Below are 24,547 nucleotides of genomic sequence, written 5' to 3'. Positions count from 1 at the left end.
GCCTCATTACATTTGAAGTGCCAGAGTTTACAGTCTTCTCTGTTTTCCTCATTTGTACTTGGTGTCAGCTTACTGAAAGATGCCTTTTTGCTTCTAGAAACCTGCGATGAGCCATGCTGATGTTCCTTTGCTCTTTCTGAATAGGTGGTGAATATTGGTTCTGTGCTTTCCATGTGATTGTTGTTAGGCATCTTTGATGCTGCCAGTCAGATTTTATTTCTCGTAGCTGTCTGTTAGAGCTTTTAACAAGCTATCTCCTTTTATGTAGTTACACTTTTTGAAGTTAAACACAACAGTAGTAGATTCCTTGGTCTTCTTTGTTCCTGTAGGGATGCTCAAGTTACCTGTGTTGTGGTCACTTACGTGTAGTGGTTCTGTAGGATGTAGAAGCAGATGATTCCTGCCGCTCAGGACTGAGCCAAAGGCAGCAGCTCCTTGTGCAGGTTCCCTGCCCATCAGCTCCGTGGAACAACTGTTGTCAGTTCTCTGATACTTCGGATCCCTGCTTCATAGTCTGCTTGCTCACTCTATGTGGAGGAGTTGAAATCTGCCCCTGTACGACCTCGTGCCGTGCCTTTGCTGCTCAGGCTCGCTGTGCTGCTGGCAGCATTGCCATGGTCTGGCCGTGCCTGCTGGTCCCAGCGCTCGCCCTTCCTGACCTAACCAAGCTCCAGAGCTCTGCTGCTTGGGGAGGTGCAGTTTTGATTTGTTCTTAAATTCTTATGTACCATGTAATGTTACTTCATCATCAGCTGTCTTTCCTATGTATTTGTATCCTAGGATGATGCAAAATAGCAACTCACAAATTGTCTCTCTTCTACCAGATTTCTGATATGACTAATGCTAATGCTTTTCTTTGAGGCTTGATGTTCCAGTGTTCCAGTTTTAATTCTACTCCCTCCCCTTTGTGTACAAGGCAATGTATTGTTGAATTTTCTTCTTGCCTACCCTATTTACTCTGCAGTCGTCTGTGTGTCTGTTTTCATTCTTGGATTCTTCTCAACATCTTCACTTGATGACGCAGAATCTCCATGTCTTCATTTGTTATAGAAATGCCATGCTTTTTAACCATGTGTTCTTCTAATTCCCTCTCTCAGCTTAAAATATCACTTTCTTGATCTGTAGGTACCAGCAATCAGGCTCCTACGTTCAGGTGAGCTCCAGCCCTCCTGCACAAGTGTCTTTATTCTAGAAATACTCCGGTTCCTGATAAATCTGATCTTTTGCTTTGTCACCATCCTGTCAACGAGGCATTAAAATGATCTTTTTCTTCTTTCTGGAACCCTGTATTTTGCTGTCAGAATATCTTTCCTTTCTACTGTTACTGGGACCCAGATGGACCACAACGTAGGTTTCTCCTTAGCATTTCCTAGGAACCAGTCCAGGCTCTGTGACCTTTGCAGCTGATGGGCAAATCACCATTTGGTCTTCTGTCAGATCCCAGACTCCAGCTGTCTGTTTGCTTGATGATATTTCAACGCACCCTTTTTAGTTTGCATTTAGCGGCCTCATTTATGCATCAGCAGGGAGAGGGCATTTGTCAGAAAGGGTTGTTTTGGTCACAGAAACATCTCACTGCTTGCAAAATGACGGTGAAGGAAGTGGAAGCACAAGCGAAGTGAACAAGTACAAGAAGTGCGGTTGGAGCGCTGACCTTACAAGTTAGCAAGAAGTAGGACCAGCAGCTTCTGGGAGAAGTACCAGGAGCAGATCAAGTTATATTAGTAAAAACAACCAAAACAAGGGTTTAAATTTGACTTTGTATTATTATCATCACGTAGTCAGTTTTACTGAATGAATGTAGTAAGTTAACTTCAGGTAGAACAGGTGTGTGTTTACATATTGAGTAAACAGATTTATCAGTGTATCAGAAACTCAGTGGGAACAGTTCAGAGATCAAAGCATTTCAGATGTCAGATATACTCTGGTATGTGAGACATTTGCTCAGGGCAGGGATGTGCAGGACCAGGAGGAGGTCTGTTCTAGAAGGGAGAAGGCCTGTGTTGCATCTGTCATTCGTCTGAAATGGTACTAAATACCAGTGTTTGGAGGAAGGCATGGGTACCTAAAATTTGGGCAATCTATACACAGTATCAGGAGTTTCTTGAAAATGTACACATTCAAATATCTCTAGAAAATGTCAGTGTCTATTGATACAAGGCTTACAGACTAAACTGATGCTGAAAATTCCTGTGACACTGTAGTTGACTTGCTTTTGCTTATAAGTGAAATTCTCAGTGTGTGTGGGTTCTCAGTATATGACACGTGCTGATTTGTCTGTTAATAGGCCCTGTAACAGCTAATTTTGTGTTGCACTGGTGTTTTGTTTTCATTAAGAGCATTTCTCTTTCCATGTCTGTTTTAGAGTTGTCCTTCTTTTCCACAATTCTACTTTTGGATTAGTGCCATTAGAATGATTCCTGTGTCGATTTGCTTCAGTAGCGTGCCCATGGATAGCAAACATTTAAAATGACCACTCTTGTATTTTAAGGCTGGGCGTTATGGGATCATGATGTTCAGAAGCACAGCATTTTCCTTAGAAGCTCTTCCTGAAAAGAGTAACTATAGAGAGCGCTCGGGCTGACAACTCCTACTCGGGCGAGAGGATGTGAAGGGCTTGTGTGAACTGAACAGAAGAGCGGGACTGTTGGGACGGGTGTGTAGCTGAGGGATATCTATTCCAATTGGGTTGCCATACAGATGTGACACAGCTGGATTTCATGTCCTCCTGCCTCAACTCATGCGTTTGCTTTGCTTGGCTCTTCCAACAGATTCCGCCCCAGTACGGCCAGCAAGGTGTGAGCGGCTACTGCCAGCAGGGCCAGCAGCCCTACTACAACCAGCAGCCCCAGCATCTGCCGCCCCAGGCACAGTATCTGTCGCAGGCGCAGCAGAGGTACCAGGCTCAGCAGGTAAGCGCCGTCCTCCGCTACCGACAATTCCCGTAGAGCTGGGTGTGTAAAAATTGGTCTGTGTGACATGAACAAAACCCACCTGACCCCTGTTCCTGAGAACGGTGTTAAAAACAAAATTGAATAAACATGGAGTCAGACAACATCCGTCTGAAAAGTCTTTTGGGATGGACACACAAGTATGTCTGCACACACTTTCAGGCTTTCTTTTATATCAACTTTTTGAGTAAAGCCAGTGTAAATACCCCAGCACCTATTAATTCTGCTTTTAGAAACAAGTAATGGTTTCTTGATCAGATATTAGTGGAGGCTGGAGATTTTCCTTGCTTTTGTTTGGTTTTATTTCCCCCTCACGAGACAGCCATCATTGAGAGCTCATGCATCTAACGTGGTCACTACTATTTTGTTTTTCCTGTTAGTTCATTTGAGGGTAGATGACTTAAAGGCATTTTGAAGCTGCTTTGTCAAGATAGCTTCTTAAGAGGTATTTTAAATTGATATTACAGCTATTAATTTGAATGTTGTCAGTTTGTACATCCAGTTAGTGAGACTACATAATTCAAAATCCATTGCTGTTCTTGAATTGTGCTTTATATGTTAGCCATTAACGTTAATTTAAAGTGATTTTGTTTTTAACTAAGATCAGAAGTGATAGTGTATGGGTCTGCTTCCCAGAGCTTGAGAAACATCCACATTTTAGATACTGAACAAAATGGACGTGCAGAGCTGATGCAGCTGAACATGTAGGTTCAGTTCTATCTGCAGTCTCAGCTCTGTTAATCGCAGAGAGGTGATCTGGAAATGGAAGGATGAAACTAAAGCATACTGGCCATCCTGGGAAATCTAACCAAAGTGAGTTGCTGAAGACTGGGTATTAGTGGAAGCATCAGTGCTTGCTGCAAATCACTGGGGAATTTTGTCAGGCATGGCTGATTAACATTTTGGGATAATGCTGGTGTGATGTAGAAATCCTAGCTTGAAATAAAAATAGTGTGTAAAATAAACTAACAAAAGATGCTGTAAGTAGCAATGATACAGGAGGCTCCCCTCCTTTGATTTTAAAATAAAGCTGTGATAATTTCACTGCGTAATTACATGTTAATTTTTCTTCATCTACATTTTAAAATTCCATTGAGAGTTAACTTTTTTCATTAAAATGCTGGATGCTTTATGAAATAGAATTCTTAATTGTATCTATGATATTCTTGTAAATGTCACCACTTTCCATCTTTTGGATTATGTGTAACTGTGACTTAAAGCTTGCAGTTGTGTCTTTAAATTTAATTTTTTGCCTTTTTACTTTGGTATTAAATGCTTGATTTTTCTATTACTTGAAAATAGTGTTCATAAGCATCTTGATGAAGTCTTAGCAGATAAAGTCCTAGTAATACAGCCTATGAGGTAGAAGACACACAGCTGCTCCAATGTCTACATATCACAGGTTGTGAAACTGAAATTTTTTTTGCTTCCTCGGACACCTCGTCATATTTTTAAATCCTGACAGTTGAATGGATTTTAGTTTAAAAAAATATACAAAACACACCAACTATACAGGACTTAGGAAGTAACAAGATACTGATTTATCTGTTGATACATGTTCCAATTACATAATTCGCTATCATAGCCAGTAAACTGGAGATTTGTGCATTGAAGTGAGGGGTATCATAAAAGAGGATGAAGGCAAAATGAGAGTAAAGCCTTCCATATATTATGGACTTCAGAGAACTGAGATGAAGAGAAAGGCAGGAACAGATTCACTAGTAGAAGATATCAGCCTTGATGTAGCCAAATTTCTTTGAGGATTTGAGGGTACATTTGAACAAGTGTCTAACTCCAGGCTCCAAGGGTGATACAGACATTTCAAGGTCAATAGGCATTTTTGCCTGAATCTGCAAATTCAGATGATACATTAGGTGGTCACCAACACAGCCTTGTCATCCTTACTGTGAGAATCTCACCTGAAATTCTTTGTGGTTTCTTACGGGCTGGTGGGTTATCCTGTTCTTAAGTAGTGGTCAACCTCTTAAGTCTTCAACTCTGATGCCACGTTTTGAATTATACAGGCTTTTCCTGGAGTATTTGTGTGTAGATGGGACTATTTCATATAAATAATAAGTAGTCTTTAAGACTTCGGGGCTTGCTCCTTTTCTTTTTCCTATATCCAGATTGGTTCCATGGCTGCTCTTCCCCTTGTCTCAAGAAGAGTCATCAGGTGAACACCTCCTCTCTGACATTGCTCTGTTAAACCTCACCACTTTGTTCTTTCCCATTCCTTGGGAACTGCTAATATAGAAGAAAAATTCCCAACACAAGAAGTTCAAGCCTATACTTTTGACACTTCAGCATCAGTGTTCTTTCTCTGTTGCTGATCCACAGTAGTGTTACTGTCAAGTGGTAACCAGTGCACAATACAAGAATTAATACTAGCATGAAAAAAAACTTGGGAGTGGATGTCAAATTCTGCTGCTGAGAAAAATTAGAACTGTGATTGTTTAAGCATAAATGTCTCTGCTTATATGAGACTGACTTATCTTTTGAAAATAATTTATAAATTAGAGTTTACTTGATGTAAAATTTTTGCAAGAAAAATAGGAATAGGTATTTGTATAGTTTTATGAGTTTTAAGTGTAGGCTTCTCAGTGATTTGGCTTCTTTTGCCTACTGTATTTTCTCTATTTCCCTTTTAGATTTAGGTCAGTCTACTTGTTTTGGAGATGATCAAGCCAAAAGTAGTGTTTATTCTGGATGGATGATGGACTTTTTCTTGCCATTACTTTCTTTTAATGTAAAACCTTGTAGTGCGATGTGCTGGGTATTCCAGTATGGGAAGAAAACTGATACGAAATTTCATAGGGATAATGTTTTTTTTTTCCTCTTTCAGACATAATGTGAGTGAGCTTCTGCAGTCAGGTATAACTCTTAGTGTTGTGCCGTGGAACTGATACTCATTTTTATTTCCCATGTATTGTGGAAGTGTGAAGCCATTCCTCCTTTTCCTTGCCTCACTTGAATTCAATATGCAGTCTTGTCAATAAAAATAAACAGATAATTTCTGGAGCTGTTCCAGTGACTTGTGACTTTCCATTCTCCTAATAAGCTTAGAGGAGAAGGAGGAGAATGGGATTTATTTGAATGTTTGAACTGTAAGTTGTTTAGATCTTTGTTAAATTGATTGCATGGTGGGCAGAAAGGGAGTTTCATAAGAGGTGATTTGATAGTGATACTGGCATGGTTTACTATAGAGCCATATTGCAAGGCAGCATCAGTCATCCCCTCTTCATATCAGGAGCCTGCTGTGTAAAAACCATTAAAGGAAGAGCTTTGTTTTAAGCAAATTTATTGCTGTAGTAGATTCATTGATCATTAGATATTGCCAGTAGATGTAGATAACTCTTTTCAAAAAACAAAACCAAACCAAAACACCCTTCTTTTTACCTTTACTGCTCTTTAAAAGGAAAAAAAAAAAGAGAGAAAGAAAGATGTGCTACAGTACTACAGTGTTGCCCTTGGCAGGGTTTTTCATCTTGAAATGGCATATAAATGAATAAATGCTTCAGTTGTTTTTGCAGTTTTAAATCTTTTGCCATAAGTAGAAGTGATATTTTGCTCAAGAATGTCATGTAATTGCAAACTTAAACTGTCATCACTAAACATTATTTTGTTAAGATAGTGTGATGTATATTTTGGGTTATTATGCTTTCCAACTGGCTTTTAAACAGCCATGTTTATATATTTTCTTGTTTTATGTAGCATGTGTTCATATGTATCAAGAGATGATCGTGCCTTTGAGGTTTAATGTGTTATTTTATGAGTTGAGACCATATCGCTTTTTGACAGATGAAATGGATCTGGGAAATAATTATGGTCTAACTCTTAGTTAAACAAACAAAAGTCATTTTATTCTACACCTGCTGCTGTTAACCTGAAGTCATCTTTTGTTTTAAGTATTCCTGGAAATTTTTCTGCTTGCAAGTTTCCAGAAGAGAGTGGGATTATGCTGGAGTGTTGATCCCTTTTCTCATGTGCAGGCATGGGATTCAAAGGAGAAAAAAGTGTGGTGAGGCACACGTGTGCACTTTTCTGGGGCATCAGTCCTTCTGGTTAACAGTGTTTATCATACCATTCCTGTGTGGTTACCATTATTCCCTTTGAATGCCTGAAAGGAACAGTCAAGTAGTTCAGGCTTAGTCTGTAGTCTGGTTTTATTTAAAAGGAGAAAATGTTTTGTAAACAAGCTAACAAACAAGACTCCCTCTCGCTGTCAGGGTTGATTACAATGTTCTAAAAGCTGGCCAAAACCTTGTTTTCCACCCCAGTATAATACCTCACCTACTGATTATGACAAGATTTTTTTCAACCCAAATTGTCATTAGACAAAACAGAATAACTAGTGGTGTTTGTGTGGTGGTGGTGTTGGTTGTGTGTGGAGGTTTTGGGTTTTTGTCTGTTTGTTTTTCCCTGAGAGTGGGCCAGGGGGACAAATGCAGTTCAGGTCAGTAAGAATATGTGAAGTGTGTTAGTAGTCCCAGGTAGAAAGGTCTCCCAGGCAGGAGGGCAGCAGAGCTGGGGGACATGCCTGGTGGTGCCTTGGTTGGCCTCTCCGGGTGGACATCCAGGGACCACTTAGGCTTCTGCAAGGGGCTGTGGTTTCTCTCTGGCTCCCTGAACTTGAATCAATGGAAGCCATAAATTTCAGATTTCTTGCTGAGTTGGTGACAGTGGTTTGAGCTACTCTTAGTTGCAAGCTTGAGAGGATGGTGGCTCTGAGAATGTTCTTGTGAAGACATCTGTTTCTAGCATTGAGTCAGTGCAAGGTACGGCAGATAAAACATTCCCCAATTTGAAACAGTCTTTGAAAATGTGAACAACATGTGAAACTAATTAATCTGTTTTCATGTCCAAGCTGTATGACTGTCATGAAAACAGAACAAATTGTATTGTGGCAAAATGCATCAAATTATTAAAGTGATTTTGGTACAATGAGGATAAAGTGTTGTTTTTGAATTTGATGCGAGCTGCTGAAGTTCTTTTAAGAGTGTAATAAGCAGCATGTTAATTAACGCTGTCAAGCTGTTTTGGGGTGTAACACTGTACAAAAATACTGTTGTAAGTTAGGAATAGTTGCGTTACATGCAAATAATGAATTCATTAGTAATACAGACAGTCCTCAGTGAGCTGAAATATAAGTTCTATACCTCAGTGCAATTATTCTTTTTAATAAAATCTTCATTCCAATGTAACTAGTAACTGGCACAGAATTAGCAGTTGGCTGTACCGTAGTTCAGTCTCCTGCAGAATTTAATTTAAACTTTTTTTAGAATATACAGGGCCTTGCAAGTAGTGTATAACTGCTCACGGCTTAAAGTTGTAATAAAAATTGTTTCTCCTTCTGCACTTTTAACTCGTGTGTCTCTAATTTTCTGACATTAGGTGAGTGGTTGCCCTTAGTATTTATTGTGTTATGAACCACAGGAAATCTGGGAAAGAACAAGCTTCTGTGTTAATCTGACATTTGCTGCCAGGCACATAGGAAAGCATTCTTTGTGGAAGTTGCCTCTTGAAGTTCTATGGGAACTCATCATCAAATTTAATGTTTAGAAGAGATGGTTAACCTGCCATCATTGGCAGTGGCCAACACCACCCTTCTTGTGTACTGTAAATCCTTCATGGCTTCCATCTCAGCAGGGGTGCCTAGTGCTCAGCGTGTATTCACACTGTCGTGAAATGCTGGTCTTGTTTTTAGGTAGAAGTGATTATTTTCTTTCCTGAGTATAGAGGTAGAAGTGATTCCTTTAAACCATTCAGCCTCAAATTCATGGCACTGAGAACTTCTGCTTTGATGGGTGCTTGTTTGTTGGCTTTTGGAAGCCAGGGCTGCTTGTATGTAGTGAGCAGAGAAATGCCTGACAACAAAACATCTAGGTGGAAAACCTCATGGACAAGCCACCAGTGACCAGCACCTCTGAAGGGCACTTGTCACCTTACCTTGCTGAACACAGAAGTGATTTAAAAGCAAATGAACTGTTGGAATACTTAGGAATTGTACTGATCTTGTAAACAAAACTGATTTTGAGCCTTTCTTAAAGGCCTGATGATTTCAGGAAGGGCAGATGAGGTTTGGACCTGCGTAGGTTCAGTGAACACTTAAGGGATTGAAGTCTTTGCCTGCTAGATTTCTGCTTTTGTAAAGTCTTACTTCATAATCATGATGCTACTATAATAGCAAATAAGTGTTAAGCGTATGGCTTTTTATCTCTGTGGCAGAGGTTACTCAGCTCAGGAGTTCAGTGAAAACGTGACTCCCATTATGCCACATCATCTCCCAGTAGCAGGAACATCTGGTTGTTGTCCATTTGGGGAATGCTCTGTTTGCTCAATATTGCTTGTATCATTCCAGGAAATGTGTCGAACCTTTGTCTTTTTCCCTCAGTGATTTATATCTGTATTTATAAGATTATAATAGGTGCTAGCTTTTCAGACTTGGAGAATGATCTTCCTGAGCCAAGTAGCTGGCAGGAATAGAGTCAGGCAGAAAAAGCAAGGATAATTGTCTGTAAACTCACACCTGAGCACAAACACAAAATTGAGGGCATAGCATGGAGCAGCACTCACAGCAGCGCAGGCTTATTCTTGCTGCAGGCGTGTTGACCAAACCCAAAAATCCTCGCTTGGATTTTGAGAAGAATTTCTCTGCCTTGTTATTTTAAAGTGACTGTTTACAGACACAGCGACTGATTTAGCCAAATAAAAATCAACTACAGACTATCCCTGGTGGTATTTAAAAGACATAGATGAGGTTCTTAGGAGCATGGTTTAGAAGTGGACTTGGCAGTGTTAGCTTAATGGTTGGACTCGATGATCTTAAAGGTCTTTTCCCAACCAAAAAGGGTTTTATTATTCTATTAGGTCTGAAACCTTTGAAGCTAGTGTGTGTAGTTACCCCTTACCTGTATCTGTCTTTTAGTAACTTGGATTTGTGAAGCGATACTACTGGGAAAAGAACTATTTTATCTTGCAAAGCAGTACTACTGCTTATATATAAAATGTAGCAAACTTCTTTATGCTTCCATTTTATAATCTTCCAAAGGGCTGTCAGTGAAAGTACTTGTTTGCTTCCGCGTTGTCTTAACAATTGTATGGCATCTTCAGTTTCAAGTTCCCTCATTGTAGTTAAGAAACATTTTCCCAGTCTGCATGTTCTTATGCTGTGTTCATCTGTTAATGGTTTTCTGCAGAAAATAGGCTTTTCGGCTTGCAGCTCAAAGGAGAAATTTTGAAGGTCGCCTTTCTTCTCCCAAGAAAGCAGCAAGTGCAGCTCCTCAGGCATCTGCTGCTGACAGGGTTTGATGGTATCTGGCTGGGTAGTTGGAGGAGATGGGTCAGCGCACACTGCAAACCTGTTCATGGCCACCTGTATACCCTGCTGGGTTTTAATTTTTAATTTTAATTTTTAGCCCCCGTTTTTGAATTAGATCATTGCAAACCTAGTAGACATACCACAGCTTGTAAGATGAGCAATGCAGAAATGCTGGAGCCCTGATGAGTTATTTCATGTGCTGAAATGAAGTTAGTGTACCATATCATAAAGAAACTCTGGCAATGAGAGCCTCCTTTCTGCTGAATTGGAAAGCGAGAAAATTTAGTCTTGAGATAAAAAAGGAAGTCCTGTTTTGCTCCTTCATTTTTAAGTGGTCAGTTATGGACGTGCAGTCAGTTTGTAGATTCAGCAGGCAGTGTCCCACATCTGGAGCAAAAATCTCTGCAAAGCATTCCAGTGCAAAAGATGGTGATGCAGATCATTTTTTTCAAAATGAAAACTCTGGTATTTAGAAGTTAGTAATCCTGAAAGGGAACATTTTTCATCTCAACTGCAGAGACTACGTAGAATCTATCATGGGTTTACTATGTTATGCTCAGAGAAAAGTCTTTTTAATGAGTTTAGAAGTTCACTAAGATACATGTGTTCAAATGCATTTCTCAAAGTTCTCAAATCAGTGGTTTGGCTTTGATCCACAAAGTATCATTATTGTTGTTGATACGATGGTGGTATTATTTAAAGTTCCTAAATTCTGACTTCTCTCAGTACGTAAATCACAGAAGGTTAATTAAAGCAGTTCTTTATTTTGCGATTGCTTGGGAATATTAACCTCACAAAGCCTGCATTAAATCAGTGAACTGATAGAATTGCATTTGCTTTATAAAATAACTCTACAAGAGCAAAGACAAAGCCATTTATAGTTCAGTGTCACTAATTGCTTGGCATTTAGATATTAGTGTAGGAGTCAATTAATTAACTTGATAGTAAAACTATTGGAATGCAGGCTGATTAAAAACTATTTTGTTTTAGGAGATTAGTGATCATAACTATTGTTGTTCCCCATACCACTCTCCTTATTACTCAGAGGTGATTTTCTTTTACTATTATTCTGAGAGCAAAATTAATATCCCAGAAATAATTTTTCCACACCTTTGAAGTTTAGCAGCAAGTTAAACAGAATAGTGAGTTTATCAAAAGATACCTGATTGTGTAATAGTAATTTACATTATTATCCATTAATCTGATGGCTGTGCATAGATGAAGTTGTCTACACAAATGAATATAGATGCACAAATCCTGTTTCAAGACAGAATTTAAAATGCAAATAGTATAATACTGTGAATGAAGTGATAAAGTTGTAAAGTCTGAAAAGTACCGATAAATCTGAGTGATCATTTTTTGTTTGTTTTCTGTTTGTTTTTGTTTTTCTGTATGAGCAGTATACATTCCAAATTTTAGTGGTCTTGTAAATTACACCTCATGGCCAGTTGCAATGCAAGAGTATTCTCTTATGGCCTTTAAATTAACACACATTATTCTCCTCAGAGGTTGGGCAAATAAGTTTGTTAATATTTCCCAGCATAAAATTTACTGCTGTATTTTTTTTTTGGCTGCTCATATTTTCTTTAATAATTGAAGATGTTCAGTGTACATATATTTAGTTTTATTTTCTGTATTTCAAATTGAGAATTTGTTGTTGAGACAATGTATTATCTGAATATAGGTCAGCATATATTTTATATGTATTCATGCTCCTTTCCAGTATTTCCCTTTTACTGCATTTCCCTCCTACTGTAGTAGGATTTAGAATATATATTGGAGTGTGCAGCTGAAACCTTGCAGGGTGTTTTGGTTGTTACAATCAGATATGGACAACAAAGAATAAAATAGCAAATCAAAGTAAATAAGATACCACTTTAAAAAAAACACGTTTACCTTTACATGTTGACAAAACTGCTCGGTGTTTTTGTTGTGGGAGAGAGGAGAACAACTGTTGGTTTCTGTGAGCCGTCCCTCAATAAACCAAGCTCTGCAAGAGCGCAGCCTCTCTCTTCATGTCTTTTTCACGCTTCTCCCTGATTGCCAGGTACCCGTCTCACGTGTCTTCCACATGCCTGGCTTTGGGTAGAAAATTAAATAACTAGCTATACATGTTTGTTTTTTGGGTGCCTGCCTACAGAATTTGTAAAGATATTGCTCCCTCATACTCACAAAAAGAAGGTTTATTGTTGCTTTATTAACTTAGCAATCCTTTACCAACTTTTAATGAAAGTCACTTTTTTTGTTGCTGTATTTAAGCATATTCAGTGGTCTGGTCTCATGGATTTTAAGTTTTCATCGCTTCTTTCACTTGTTCTCCACCCTCCTTTTGGCACTCCCAACACCAACCCAGTTGGGAATACTTTGTTTCAAAAAATTCATGGTTGCGGTGGTGGTGGTGAAGACATGTCTACCTCAAAAATTAAAGAAATGGTTTGCTGCTGTTGGTTTTAACTGTTGTATGGTGATGTCCGTTTAATTGATTCTGTTGCTGGATGCTTCCTTCTGTAAATTATTGTTCTCTTTCTGTAAATTATGGTTCTCTTTCCACTCCTTGGACTAAGATATTTTTCCGTGTGGTGGCTGATTTTAAAGATTGTTGTGCAGATACTCTGTGTCTTCACACACCACAGAGAGATGATGGTATTGCAGCTAATCATCTATTAATACCTCCAGCACCCCAAATGTAACATGCTAACCCTCTCATGTACTGAAAAATTAAGCTAACCTAGTGAAGTCCAGTTGAGAGATCTTCTTTGCCAAAATTACGAGACACTTGTTTGCATCTAAACTTCAATTCCATCACCTGTGATTCTGATGTTGATAAAATAGTAGGTAAACCTCATTTGAGTTATTTCTTTTAATGGACCTTTGTGGTGGAGAGTTAGGGAATGAGTTAACAAGTGTCACTGAACTGTGATATAAATGTTGTCTAAAACATAATATAGCTTTATATTGCGGGTGGGGGGAGGAGGGTGAGGAAGAACACACAACAAACCTCACTATTCTGTGTGTGGTGGTGGTGGTTGGTTTTGTGATGTGGTTTTTGTGTGTGTGGGAGCGCGTGTGTGTGACCTCAGTGATGTTTTAGGTGTTGCTTGCAGCCCTTCCTCACAGATTTGCAGATGTTCGTGAGCCTTTAGATGAAGACCTGGCTTTTACCTGCCAGCACAGTTAAGACATGCCCCTAAGAAAACACTGCAGAAATGTTTCGCGATCTCCAGCGAGGCAGTCTCATCCTTGGGTACCCGGCTCCATTAGCCTGGAGGTAGCAGCTGCTCTTGGTGCAGCTTTTCTCTTTATTCTGCGAGCCGGCTTCAGGCTCGCAGTGCTGCTGGGAGCTGCGGGCGCTGCTCTGACCTCCTTTCTGCCGGCGAGATGTGTGCTTGGGAGAGACAGAGCTTCCTCGGGGCAGCAGGCTGGGGCAGGCAGCAGGCTGGGGCACACAGCTGCCCTCTTCGGGGGCACAGAGCCCCCCGGCTCCCCGCTCTGCAGCCACCTCGTTGAAAGACATGGCAGGTTTTAAATCCTGTCACTCTGCTGCATTTTGATGGGGTGCAGAGCTGTAGGAAGGACTAGTTTAGCAGGGCTGTGCGCTGGGTGGCACAGAATCTGCAAGTCAGCACAGTAATGTGGTTGTCTGTCCCAGGTGACTCTAAGGAATAGGACTCATTGCCAGGGCTCATTTCTTTCTTTTATTTTTATTTATGTATTTATTTTTAAATACAACCTTGTCAGTGAAAGGATGCGCAGGGAGAGGAAGGAATGGGTATAGAAAATGAAAGCGTGATTGGACTGCCCATCCTTGTGGGGTTTTTTAGGAAAAGTCCAAATAGCTCTATAAGCATGGGAAAATTCGTGGCAATAAAAGACTTGTTTTACCCCTTATTTCCAAGTTATATTTCTCAGATTACCTCTTCAGGTTTTGTCTCATCTCTTCTTTTACACTGGAACTTTACATCTGTAGAACAAAGAAACTACCTTTTTGCCTGTAAATGAAGAACTGACAGCTGTTTATCAGGCTGTGCAATGTGCAACCATCACATTTTAATATAAACATCAAACTGGTGTATTTTTTTCATGTGGCATGTTACAAGTATGAGAGAAGAAAACCAGAAGAAATGTCTTGTTTCTGATTAAATCCACTATTGATATGCTCTGTGATCCGTGGAATGCAATAGTGGCAGAAAGAGAATAGCAAGATAAGGGTTTCGGGGAATTATTTAATCTTGGAGTTCTTCCTGTGTCTTTGCCTTAATGTGGCTCCTGAGGCCATAGAGTTGAGACACACATGAAAATGGACTAGAGAGACCCTTCTCTCTTGCTAGTTGGCTCAGATTACCTGATAGGTGACTGGGAGCTCTGCTGGCCAGACAGTGTTCTTCCTGTAAAATGGGGGTGGCTTTTTTTGACCCTGGCTGCATTTAAAACGCTTTCAGTATATTCTGCAGAAGAAAACCTTCTGTAGTGAGGTAGACTGAGTTTCTAGTAATTTCCTGAGAGTTTTGATGGCTCAAACCTCAATAATGTATTTGCTTACTTAAGTTAACTGTCTTTTGCATCAACTGCTGGCTGCTACATATATTTTTTTCCTTCTCCCTCCAGTGTTCTAAGACTTAACTTAGTTGTTATTCTATGATAACTGGAATCCTGAAGGGACAAAATGGTGTTCTAATTTTAAAGGGTTTTTTTAAATTAGCTTAAAAAAAGACATCTAAGAAATATTAAGTTTTAGCATGAAACTGCAGATACCTTGGAAGACAAGGTATTAGTAGCATTGAAGAAGATGGGATGTCTTGCTGACGATGACTGGTCTACACCTGAGGCATCCAAACTGGCAAATTTTCCAAATTTCTCCAGGTACATGGTAGGATATTTCTCTGAGTATTTAGGTGTGATTTCTGGATGAATTACCTCCTTTTGGAAGAGGAAAGGTCTGTGTTGCTTTGGCACGTCTCTGATGCTCTTGACTCCCTCTCGTACATGTAATGAAGATGAAGACTGAAATTTAACTTGGTGAGGCAAACACCTACCTGTGTCATCTTTGTTTCTGAGGGCACAGTCCTGCCCTGGCTTGGCTATGGGGAAATGATAACCACCCACTGCAGCAACAGTCAACAAATAGCATCAACGTGTTGAGGTCGATGCTGGGCTGTTCCTTGCCGGACTTGGGGACAGCTGCTTTCCTCATCTCCGTTCAGGTTTCTGTTGTGGTGCTAAGGGATTGGCCTGAAATGATTTACATATTTTGGTTATGAGCAGGGTTTATTCACTTCATCATGTAAACACAGACTAGCGTGTTGAAGGGGATTACCAGACTGCACTGGTAATCCGCCTCTGGTGGTTAGCTCTCTTTTTTTGTTGGTGTAATAGGTGCTGGGAACTACCAAATGATTTTTTTCCTGCAATCACTTGCTCCCTCTGTGCAGTAGGAGACTTGCTTGCTGGCTTGTGCACAATGCTCTCTGGTTGCATGGTACCAATTTCCTTTTCTTCAAGGCTTTAGAGGGGCTTGTTTGTTTTCGTGTTGTGTGTTTTGGTTTGGTGTGGTTTTTGTTTTTGGTGGGTGTTTTGTGTGGGATTTTTTGTTGGTGTTTTTGGTTGGTTGGTTGGTCGTGGTTTTTTTTTTCTTTTCATTTCTGATTCATAAAATTCAAGACATACGTATTTTGTCTTCACCCAGAGTCTTCTGCAGGAGTCCACCCACATCCTGCAGGACCCCTGCAGACCATCTGCCCAGGATTCAAGCAAACCCCTCTGCTTTTTTGTCCTTAGTGGATTGTTCCCCACAGGACTGCATTCTGTTGATTGCTTGCATGAAACTTAGTGCTGCCTGTGCCTGTGGGCATAACATTTTTTCTGAGTGCAGCCTTACCTGCAGTGTTCCCCTAACAGGCTGGCTGTCTTTGGTGTCAGTTTTGTGCTGCCATAGAGTGTACAACTTGGGAGACGACATGTTAGGTACAAGAGTTGGAATAGAAGCTGGCTCTATAGGGATATGTCCCCATTCTGGTAAATGATTTTTTTTTTTAATTGTAGCTTTTTATTGCAGAAGGTGGAAAGAGGGCAAGTGTGTTGCTATGTATTTACCTACACAGAACAGATACGTGGTGAAGTGATAAGAAGGTATTTCCTTCTATAGCCCCTAACATACCACTTGCCTTCTTTCTGTTCCATAGTACCCGTTCAGAGATAACAAAATCACAGAAAGTTGGGGATTGGTAGAGACCTCAAAAGATCATCCAGTCCAATCCCCCTGCCGGAGCAGGAACACTTAGATGAGTTTACACAGGAAGGTGTCCAGGCAGATTTTGAATGTCTCTGGAGTAGGAGACTCCACAACCTCCCTGGGCAGCCTGTTCCAGCACTCTGATATGTAAGATATGTAAGATGATCTCATATTATTGGGCTCTGTGCTCCTCTTGGCTGCTCTGCTGGGAACTGAGTTTCCATTCTCAAGTGGTCCGGGGAAAAAAAAATAACATTTGCTTTTGGTTTTGCTGTTACACATTACCATAGAATTCACTGCTCTCACACTTGAAGTCTTCTAAAGATCAATGAACTGAATCAAGAGCATGAGCTAAAATAGTTTTTAATGAGTTTTTTCCAAATTGAAGTCTAGTATATTATTTTCCATAAATTATTTTCCTTCTGTTTAACCATCGTGGTACTTATCTTACTGGGTGGTCATGTTATCCCTCTGAAATTTGCTGCAGTAGAAACAGATGAAGCTTAAATGATATTTCTCACCCAGCCCTCCTTTAAATGTGGTTTTCCCTGAACATTAATGTTTTCACTATGCTTTCATTTTCCATTAAAAATAATTTAAACTATTTAATAATTAGATGTTATCTTCTTTGGTAGAACTTACAATAAATGTGCATTTCATCTACATGGTTTCAAGCATTATCAGCACCGTATTGATTCAGGTTTGCAGGGAGCATTTAAATGTGGAGAGACTTGTTTTAAATTAGGTCCAGCTAGAGAATGAAAGCACAACAGTGATTAGCATTGCACACCACGAGGGAAAAGGTGGCAGCCTGCAGCACAGTGGTTGCAGGGCAGCTGAGCTGGGCAGCCGTTTGGGAAGTTTGACAGAATCACAGGATAGTTTCACCACAGTTCTCCTTCCTCTCTTGGCTCACCCAGCCATCCCGAGGGCAGCTCTGCTCAGCAACCCATGATGAAGCTGGGGGGCAAGGGGTTACTTTTCTGGCGAGTTCTAAGTTGCACTGTTTCACAAGGTGGTCCAGTAAAGACAAAACTAACACAAACTAAGGGGTGGGGTGTGTGTCCAACTGCAAGAACTGAGGAGGCAGGAACAAGGGGCCTTTGACTTTCTTGCAGATTGGTACCTTGGCTTATTGGGTTGCTCTAAACCTCTGTGTTAGTGAAATCCCACACCAGAATTATAGACTTTCGAAGTTTGTAAGATGAATACAGTAACAGAGAATAAGAGGGAAGAAAATATCCTGTTTTCTTCTTTACTTCTCAGACTAAACAAACCTTGAGCTTCATATACCACAATTCATAGAGCAAGCCAGAAATGTACGTGAACAGGAGGTGAATAACCAGTCCTGGCTCTGTACACAATAAGCAATTGGTTGCTATTATTATTAACCAAATCTATTAACTGTAGATGGATTGATATCTGAACAACTTACTCAATACAGAGGTTTTAGGGTGTGTATACACAGGCATAGTCCCTTTTTTTTTCCCCTCCACCTGTTTCACAGTATATATGTTTCTTGAAAAGTCTAAACTTCAGCTATTTTGAGTAGGTGTTGGTGACTTGCTGATTATTTGTCCCTGTGCCTTTTTGAAAACCTGATGGGGGAAACCCTGCTTTTAGTTATTTTACAACTTTGTTGACAGTTTGTGCTATAACAGCTATGATATGATTGGGTTTGTGCCAAGCTGGGAGTTCTGAGTGGAAACTTGTAGCCTTCTGTTTATAAAAGCCTGGATTTCTCTCTTACACACGTGCTCCTTTTCTATGGGAGCAAGGATTTTCTGTGATTCATAAAAAATGATAAGCTTTGCTTTGAAAGCCAGTGTCATTGATGGATGAAATATTGGGAGTCAAAAGAAAAAATCAGGGATCCCAAGGGAAGATTGAGCCCTAATGTCAATGGGGGACTCCTCAGCCATGACTGTAACACAACACATGGTAACATGTTCCCCTTATGTTCCCTCTGTTCAGTCTCAAATAAATCCCTTCCTAGATGCTGGAAAGAAAAATGACCTTTCAAAACTGAAAGTGAGAATTGCCAGTTCCATGCATTTCTTCAGCGACAGACAATTTACCCTGATACTTCAGTCCTTATTTCTTATTTATCTCTCAAAATCTGTTGGATCTATTCTGTAATATATTGTATGGTAACAAAATTTCCTAATGCAGAACTGAGGAAAGGCAGTAGGGATTTTCTCTCCTCATTTTTTCAGTGAAAATGATACTAAGCACTATTTGGGTTATGAAGCCAACCTCTTAGTGAAATGTGCTATTATTTAATCATCGTTATGTTTAGTATATAAATGAACTGTTTTTATTGGACAATGCATATGTATAAACCCATAAAATTATACACACAGCCCGATGCATATTTCATCTGGGAGATTCCCATGCCTGCAACTTACTGAGAGTGAACTGATTCTGCACTTCTCAAGAGCCCCTTTCCAAGTTTAGAGTGATCCAAGTATCTAAACAGCTTTACAGAGAATATAAAAAAGACCATGTGATCTCAGTCCCATTTGGAGTGCAGAGGTATCTGCATTTTAACAAACATGGGTGTCTACAGTATTTGTTTCCAAAGCTAATCTAGAATTGAGCAGAAAGATTTGATTTTTCCACAGTCAGAAAGGGGAAAGCATTATGAAAATGGCACATTTAAAAAGACAAAGAGTGTCACGTCTTGGGTTTTTAATGTGCTCTTCACTGTGTGGAAAGACATTTCATAGATTGTCTCAAATACCCAGGTAAAAGTAAATTCCATTCAACATGCAGTATTTCTCATGGGAAATAGTGCTGTTGCTTCCTTGTGCCACTCTGGTCCCCTTGGAAGTTTCAGTAGGAAGCGAGGTTAAAATCTTGCAAGCATGTGGGAAAAAACATGCTTGGTACTTTGTAAGGAATTAATGGCTCTTGACTTTTCAAAATATAAACCATCTTTTGCTTCCCATCAAAATCCTGTAGGGTCTGGAAAAATGAACAATTGTGCTTCTAAAGTGACGTCTCCTAAATTGAATATTCCATTTACCCTTTTTCACCACTCTTGGTATTTCTGCGTGTTTCTTTGTTGTTGCTGTTTTAACAAGTGGTTCTTATTTGATGTATTTTTTTAAGAATTAAGAAGAGAGTCGAACAGTGAACTGGAAGTTGAAATCCAGGGTTGCTGGGTTTATTACAGAAGCCTACGCACTGACAGCCCCTAGTGTGCATGTGCGTATGCGTGTGTGTTTTTAAATAAAAAGGAAAGCAGAGGTTTGCTCATTTGTTTGCCTATTGTGAAGCTGTCCTGCACCTTTCTACTCCTTTGTGCTGGGGTGAAGGCTGCTGAATGGAGGCCTTGTGCCATTTGTTGATTTTAAACCTCCCTGTTAATCCACAGGAACCTGCTGGTGTGCGCAGCAGGAGAGCTGTGTGACAAGTGGAAATCTGGGCGGGGGGGAGCGCGGGGGGTCACAGGGGATAATAATCATTCAACCATCAGCCTTTGTCACCCTTAAGCCTAATTGTTACCCTCTGCTGGCAACCACATTGAAGTGCTGGCCTTTTAAGTGTTTCTTGATTTTTTTTTTTCTTCTTTTTTTTTTTTTTTACTTGGCACAGGCTTACGCATAGGATCGTTTATTGCCGCGTTAGCATCGTATCAGGTTTGCTGGGGTTTGTTTTATTAGCCCCGTTGAGTTTTCTGCATCCCTTAAAATAATTTGGGAGAGTCGGAAGCGATGGAAGGGGCCGAATGGAAAACAGTCCGGTTGTTAACAAATTTCCCTCTGTCAGGAGCAGGGCTAAAGCCAGAAGCAGCTTTCCCACCCTGCCAGCTGCCTGCCGGAGCCTGTGCGTGAGCAGCAGCTCTGCCGGCGGGGCCGCGGGAGCAGCAGCCAGGTGATGGTCGGGCTGCGGTGGGGTGGGCCAGGAGACAGCTGCCCCTTCGTGCCCGGAGCACCTGCCTGCTCGCAGGTACGTGTCCAAACTGAAGCTGTGAGCTGGCTGAAGCAAATTGAACTGGTAGGAGACTCAGAAGGGGGAAGAGGAGAATTAAACCATTTAGAAACAACAGAGAAAGACCTTTAAGGTGTGATACCTTTTTCTAGCAGGCGGGAACTGGTTCTCCAACTTTCCCTGCCAGTTACACATGCTGCAGTCGCTATTGCACTTTCTGTTGTTTTCCTTGGAGAAGTCAGTGTAGAAGCTGCTACAGTAGCTAAAATTAAGCCTGAATGTAAGGCTCTGCAGTGGGCAAGTATCTATATATGTGTGAAGTAAGCCTGTGCTGTGGGATGGGGGTGGCATGGAGGAGGTTGTTTCGTGTCTCCCCCTGCCCCTGAGTGGTGGGTGTGGTGTTAGGCCATTACCTAAGATTGCTTGGGCTTGCATAGGGAGGAACATCCCCAGCTTGCTGGTATGAGCTTTGGAGCTGCTTTTGATGAAATACACTTTCCTTCCAATCCATCAGACATACCGTGCCTCCAGCAGATGCAGTGAATGTGTTGTGTGCTCTGACTCGATAGCCAGTGTTTGAAAGTTGTGCCAGTAGTAGTGATGGTAAATCCAGGGTTGTTACAGGAGTCTGGTTACACAGCGTGATTACAATCTTGCTTTTAAGTCAGCCTTCCACCTGGCTCAGTACTTCATCAAAAGGCTTGAGAATACATCTTGGACTAGGTCCATGTTTTGACCACTTTGTGCTTGCTACTCTTCTACAGTGAAAGGGGGTTGTTCATTTAGCAGGTTTGTCTTTCTGTGTTTTGCTGTGTTCCAGCGGTATTCCCTGCTGCTTGTCAACATGTCAGTCTGGTCCTTGGATTTCTTTATGAACAGCACACGTCATAGTGGTACCTCTGTGGGCTTGATACTTCCATTAAGAAGGTTTAACTAGTAGAAATTTCTGATCAAGAAAACATCAGCACTCAACTGTCAGATTTTCAGCTTTCTGTGATGCAGACTTAATTGTAATTACTGAGGTTAATAATTCTGTTAAAACTGTTGTTGCAGGACATGTCTCAGGAAGGCTATGGAACCAGATCTCAAGCCCCTATGGCCCCAGGAAAGCCTAACCATGAAGACTTGAACCTAATCCAGCAAGAAAGACCATCGAGCTTACCAGTAAGAAACTCATGTTTGTTTCAGTATTTTAAAATGAAAGCACTTTACATAGGATTTCACTGCATCTAAGATGAGCAGATGAGAAATATTGAAAGAAGAAATATTAAAATGAGGTCGATCACAAACTGTCTTTAAAAATGTGTTGAGAAGAAACAACTTGTGTATGAGTGGACTTAGCTTAGGCTTAGTTCTGGTTCAAAATAGCACTATTTATGCACATGCATGTTTTGTGTTTGTGCACATGTGTATTTGCATAGAGGAAATGGATTGATTTTTTTAGCTTTAGGAATTCCATACTCGCACAAAACAATCTGTTGAAGAAGAGGCTTTTTCTTCTGTGCCCTTTTTGAAGGATTTCAGTAGATTCTGGTTTACAATACTACAAGCAGGAGTTATTTGCTCCAAACACAGAGCATCAGTAATTAGTTTGACATGTTAATTCTGCTACTGCCTGTTACTACAGAGATGTAGAAGTGGGAATGATAGTGATGCATGGGCTAGGCTGATGTTTTGCTAGGAGATTATTTTGGACTAACATTTTTTAGTTTTTTCTGAACTCTGTGCATTCTGCTGTGGGAGAAACAGCACAAATATACTTCACAAAGACATTTGCAGCTACTGGCATTTTTGAAGGTCTTACTTCTTCGTAATGGACAAAGTACTCCTTGGCCTGGTCTCTGAGTTGCCCCTTATGGTTTGGGGATTTTCCTGATGGTAGTAAAGCAGCATGAATATAAACCAACTAAAATATAGTCAGCTTAACTGATGAAAACTGTTTATAAACTATGTGACCTCTGGCTTGGAATAATGTGTCACAAATATATAGGGTATTTTCTGCAGTTTACTGGGTATGTATTCATTTCCAGTTCGCAGCGGATCTCTCTGAACAGAGTTTACCATTCCAAGATACATAGCACTATTGTCAGCCCCTATAAACACGGTAGTAAACATCTTCATAGTATTTTAAAGTTACATCTTTGTCACCTAGAGTATATGTGCCACCAATTCTTTACATGACGTTTGAGATGTGCATGTCTCAGGAGAATCTATGGAAACTGGTGTGAGAAGAGATACCCATTTGCTTTGAACTAGTATTAATTTGATATTTTTTCAGGAAACTGTTTTTAAAAAGACTAGTTTCTCTGAACAGGTCTCAAAAATGAATGCTGGCAATTATTTTAAAAATAGTAACTACTGTGGACATGGAACTGTTTTGGCAACAACTACCTACTTTAAAAAGCAGTGATATTAAAAGGGACTTTTTACCGTCCCAGTTTTTAGTGAACAGTGTTTGTTAGGGCAGAGAGAAGTGAAGTTATTTATCAACTAATGTTCTACTAATTTGCCTGTGTTTATTCTCAAATACTTGTCCCACTTTTAATCAATGCTCTGTGCTACCTACATCATCATGATATCTAAGCAGGGTATCGGATATTATCTGTGTCCCTGAGTGTTTGGTATATTTAGTAGCTCATTATTATTCTAGGTATGAGTAAGCTGGTAGTATTAACAATGAATGTTAACCATTTTGGCCACATAGATTAAATGCTGATATTTAAACACTTCATTACTGAAAAGCTTTGATACATAACCAGAGAACACTTAATATACTCAAAAACCCTGCTGTTCAGATATGGAGGGGAATGGAGCTATTACGTTTTTCTATTTTGTTTTGGTTTGGGGTTTTGGTTAGGTTATTTGTTTTGTTTTTCCAATTTAAAAACAACTGCAACCCTGTGTATGTGGCGACGATGCTTATTTTGCAAGTGTAAGCAAACTCCCCGTCATCTCACTTTCAAGGAAAATGTTTTCAAAGTTAGGAACAATCCATACATTCAAAATACGGTGAGCATGGTAAATGCTTTAATATAACTCTATTTGGGGTATGGATGGCTTGACCATATAAACACGTTTAGTTTGTTTTTGTTTTTTTCCCCTGGAGCAAGCATTCTGTGTTCAGCTTTGGGCTGCTTATGAAAACCTGTGATCACTATCCCTTGTTTAGTATTCCTAGTTACAGTGTCATTTTGGGGTGCTAAATGTGGCTCCTTTAGCTTGTTTTCAAGATAATGCTGTTCTTGAGTGTAGTCAGTAAGTCATCTTTGTATAATGAAGCTTGAAATGATAGCAGTGGTGTTACGCTTTTAATAAAATTTGGCTATTTTTTTTCCATGGCATTCTGGTATTTACACAATTTGCCCTTTATCTTTTTATTTCTTAAGGGCATTGTGTAAAATCACGGCTGCTACATAGCAAGTTTATACAAGTGTCTAAAAACAACAAAAGAGATGTAATACTAAATGGTGAATGGTGTTCTCTGATGTGGCTTTGAAAAAAAAGAGTTTCCCTTTGATGGATTTGAAGAGGAGCTGGCCACTTTCTGCGGCACTGAATGCTGGCTTGTGTCATCCTTTGGGGGAGTTTTTTCAGCAGATTTGTGTCACAGTAAGCGCAGCTAAACAGCTCAATAGTTGTTCCGTTTCCTTCACACATTGTATATAAAAGTCCTGGCATGAATGTTCCCATAAAGTTCAAAGCAGACAAATTTGTAATGCAGGTTGGTAACAAACGGCTACAAACAAAATATGGCTTTATTAGCTACTTCTAATGGCCTGTCAGATTCTAGACAATGCTTGCTTTCCTTCTCCTAACTGCTCCTAGATCTGGAGGGTTTGACCTGTGGGTCTCTGACCATGTGGAGTCACTGAGAGCCCAGATGAAAAGTTGCACAGAACAGTGCTCCGAGCACTTTTGTTGGGGTCACAATTAGAAGGAAATCCCGAGCTTTTGAGAAAACGTGGGAGTTCGGTGCTCTGTGAAGGAAAGGAAGTCATAAACAGAAACTGTTCCCTATTAGAGTGGCTGAATAAAGGGGGAGAGGCCTGAATGAAATTATCTGCACAACAGTTACTACGGAATGCATTTACTGAGACTTAAGGGATAATAGCA

At 40.1% G+C, this 24,547-nt stretch overlaps 1 protein-coding gene across 1 annotated transcript in view; it reads left to right on the top strand.

Moving 5' to 3' along the window:
• ARID1B (AT-rich interaction domain 1B) overlaps positions 1–24,547 on the top strand; it is a gene marked incomplete at its 5' end in the record, with an annotated part of 326,929 nt that overhangs the window by 78,746 nt on the left and 223,636 nt on the right. Inside the window, 2 exons of the mRNA XM_080342352.1 lie at positions 2,772–2,912; positions 21,488–21,598. Of these exons, the coding sequence (XP_080198478.1) occupies positions 2,772–2,912; positions 21,488–21,598 (252 nt within the window). The remainder of the gene's footprint in view (positions 1–2,771; positions 2,913–21,487; positions 21,599–24,547) is intronic.

The sequence above is a fragment of the Nesoenas mayeri genome (genome assembly GCF_963082525.1).
Source record: "Nesoenas mayeri genome assembly, chromosome: 3".
In the NCBI taxonomy this organism is placed as follows: domain Eukaryota; kingdom Metazoa; phylum Chordata; class Aves; order Columbiformes; family Columbidae; genus Nesoenas; species Nesoenas mayeri.
Note: the sequence above shows the minus strand (reverse complement) of the source record. Positions and strands in the feature narration are given on the sequence as shown.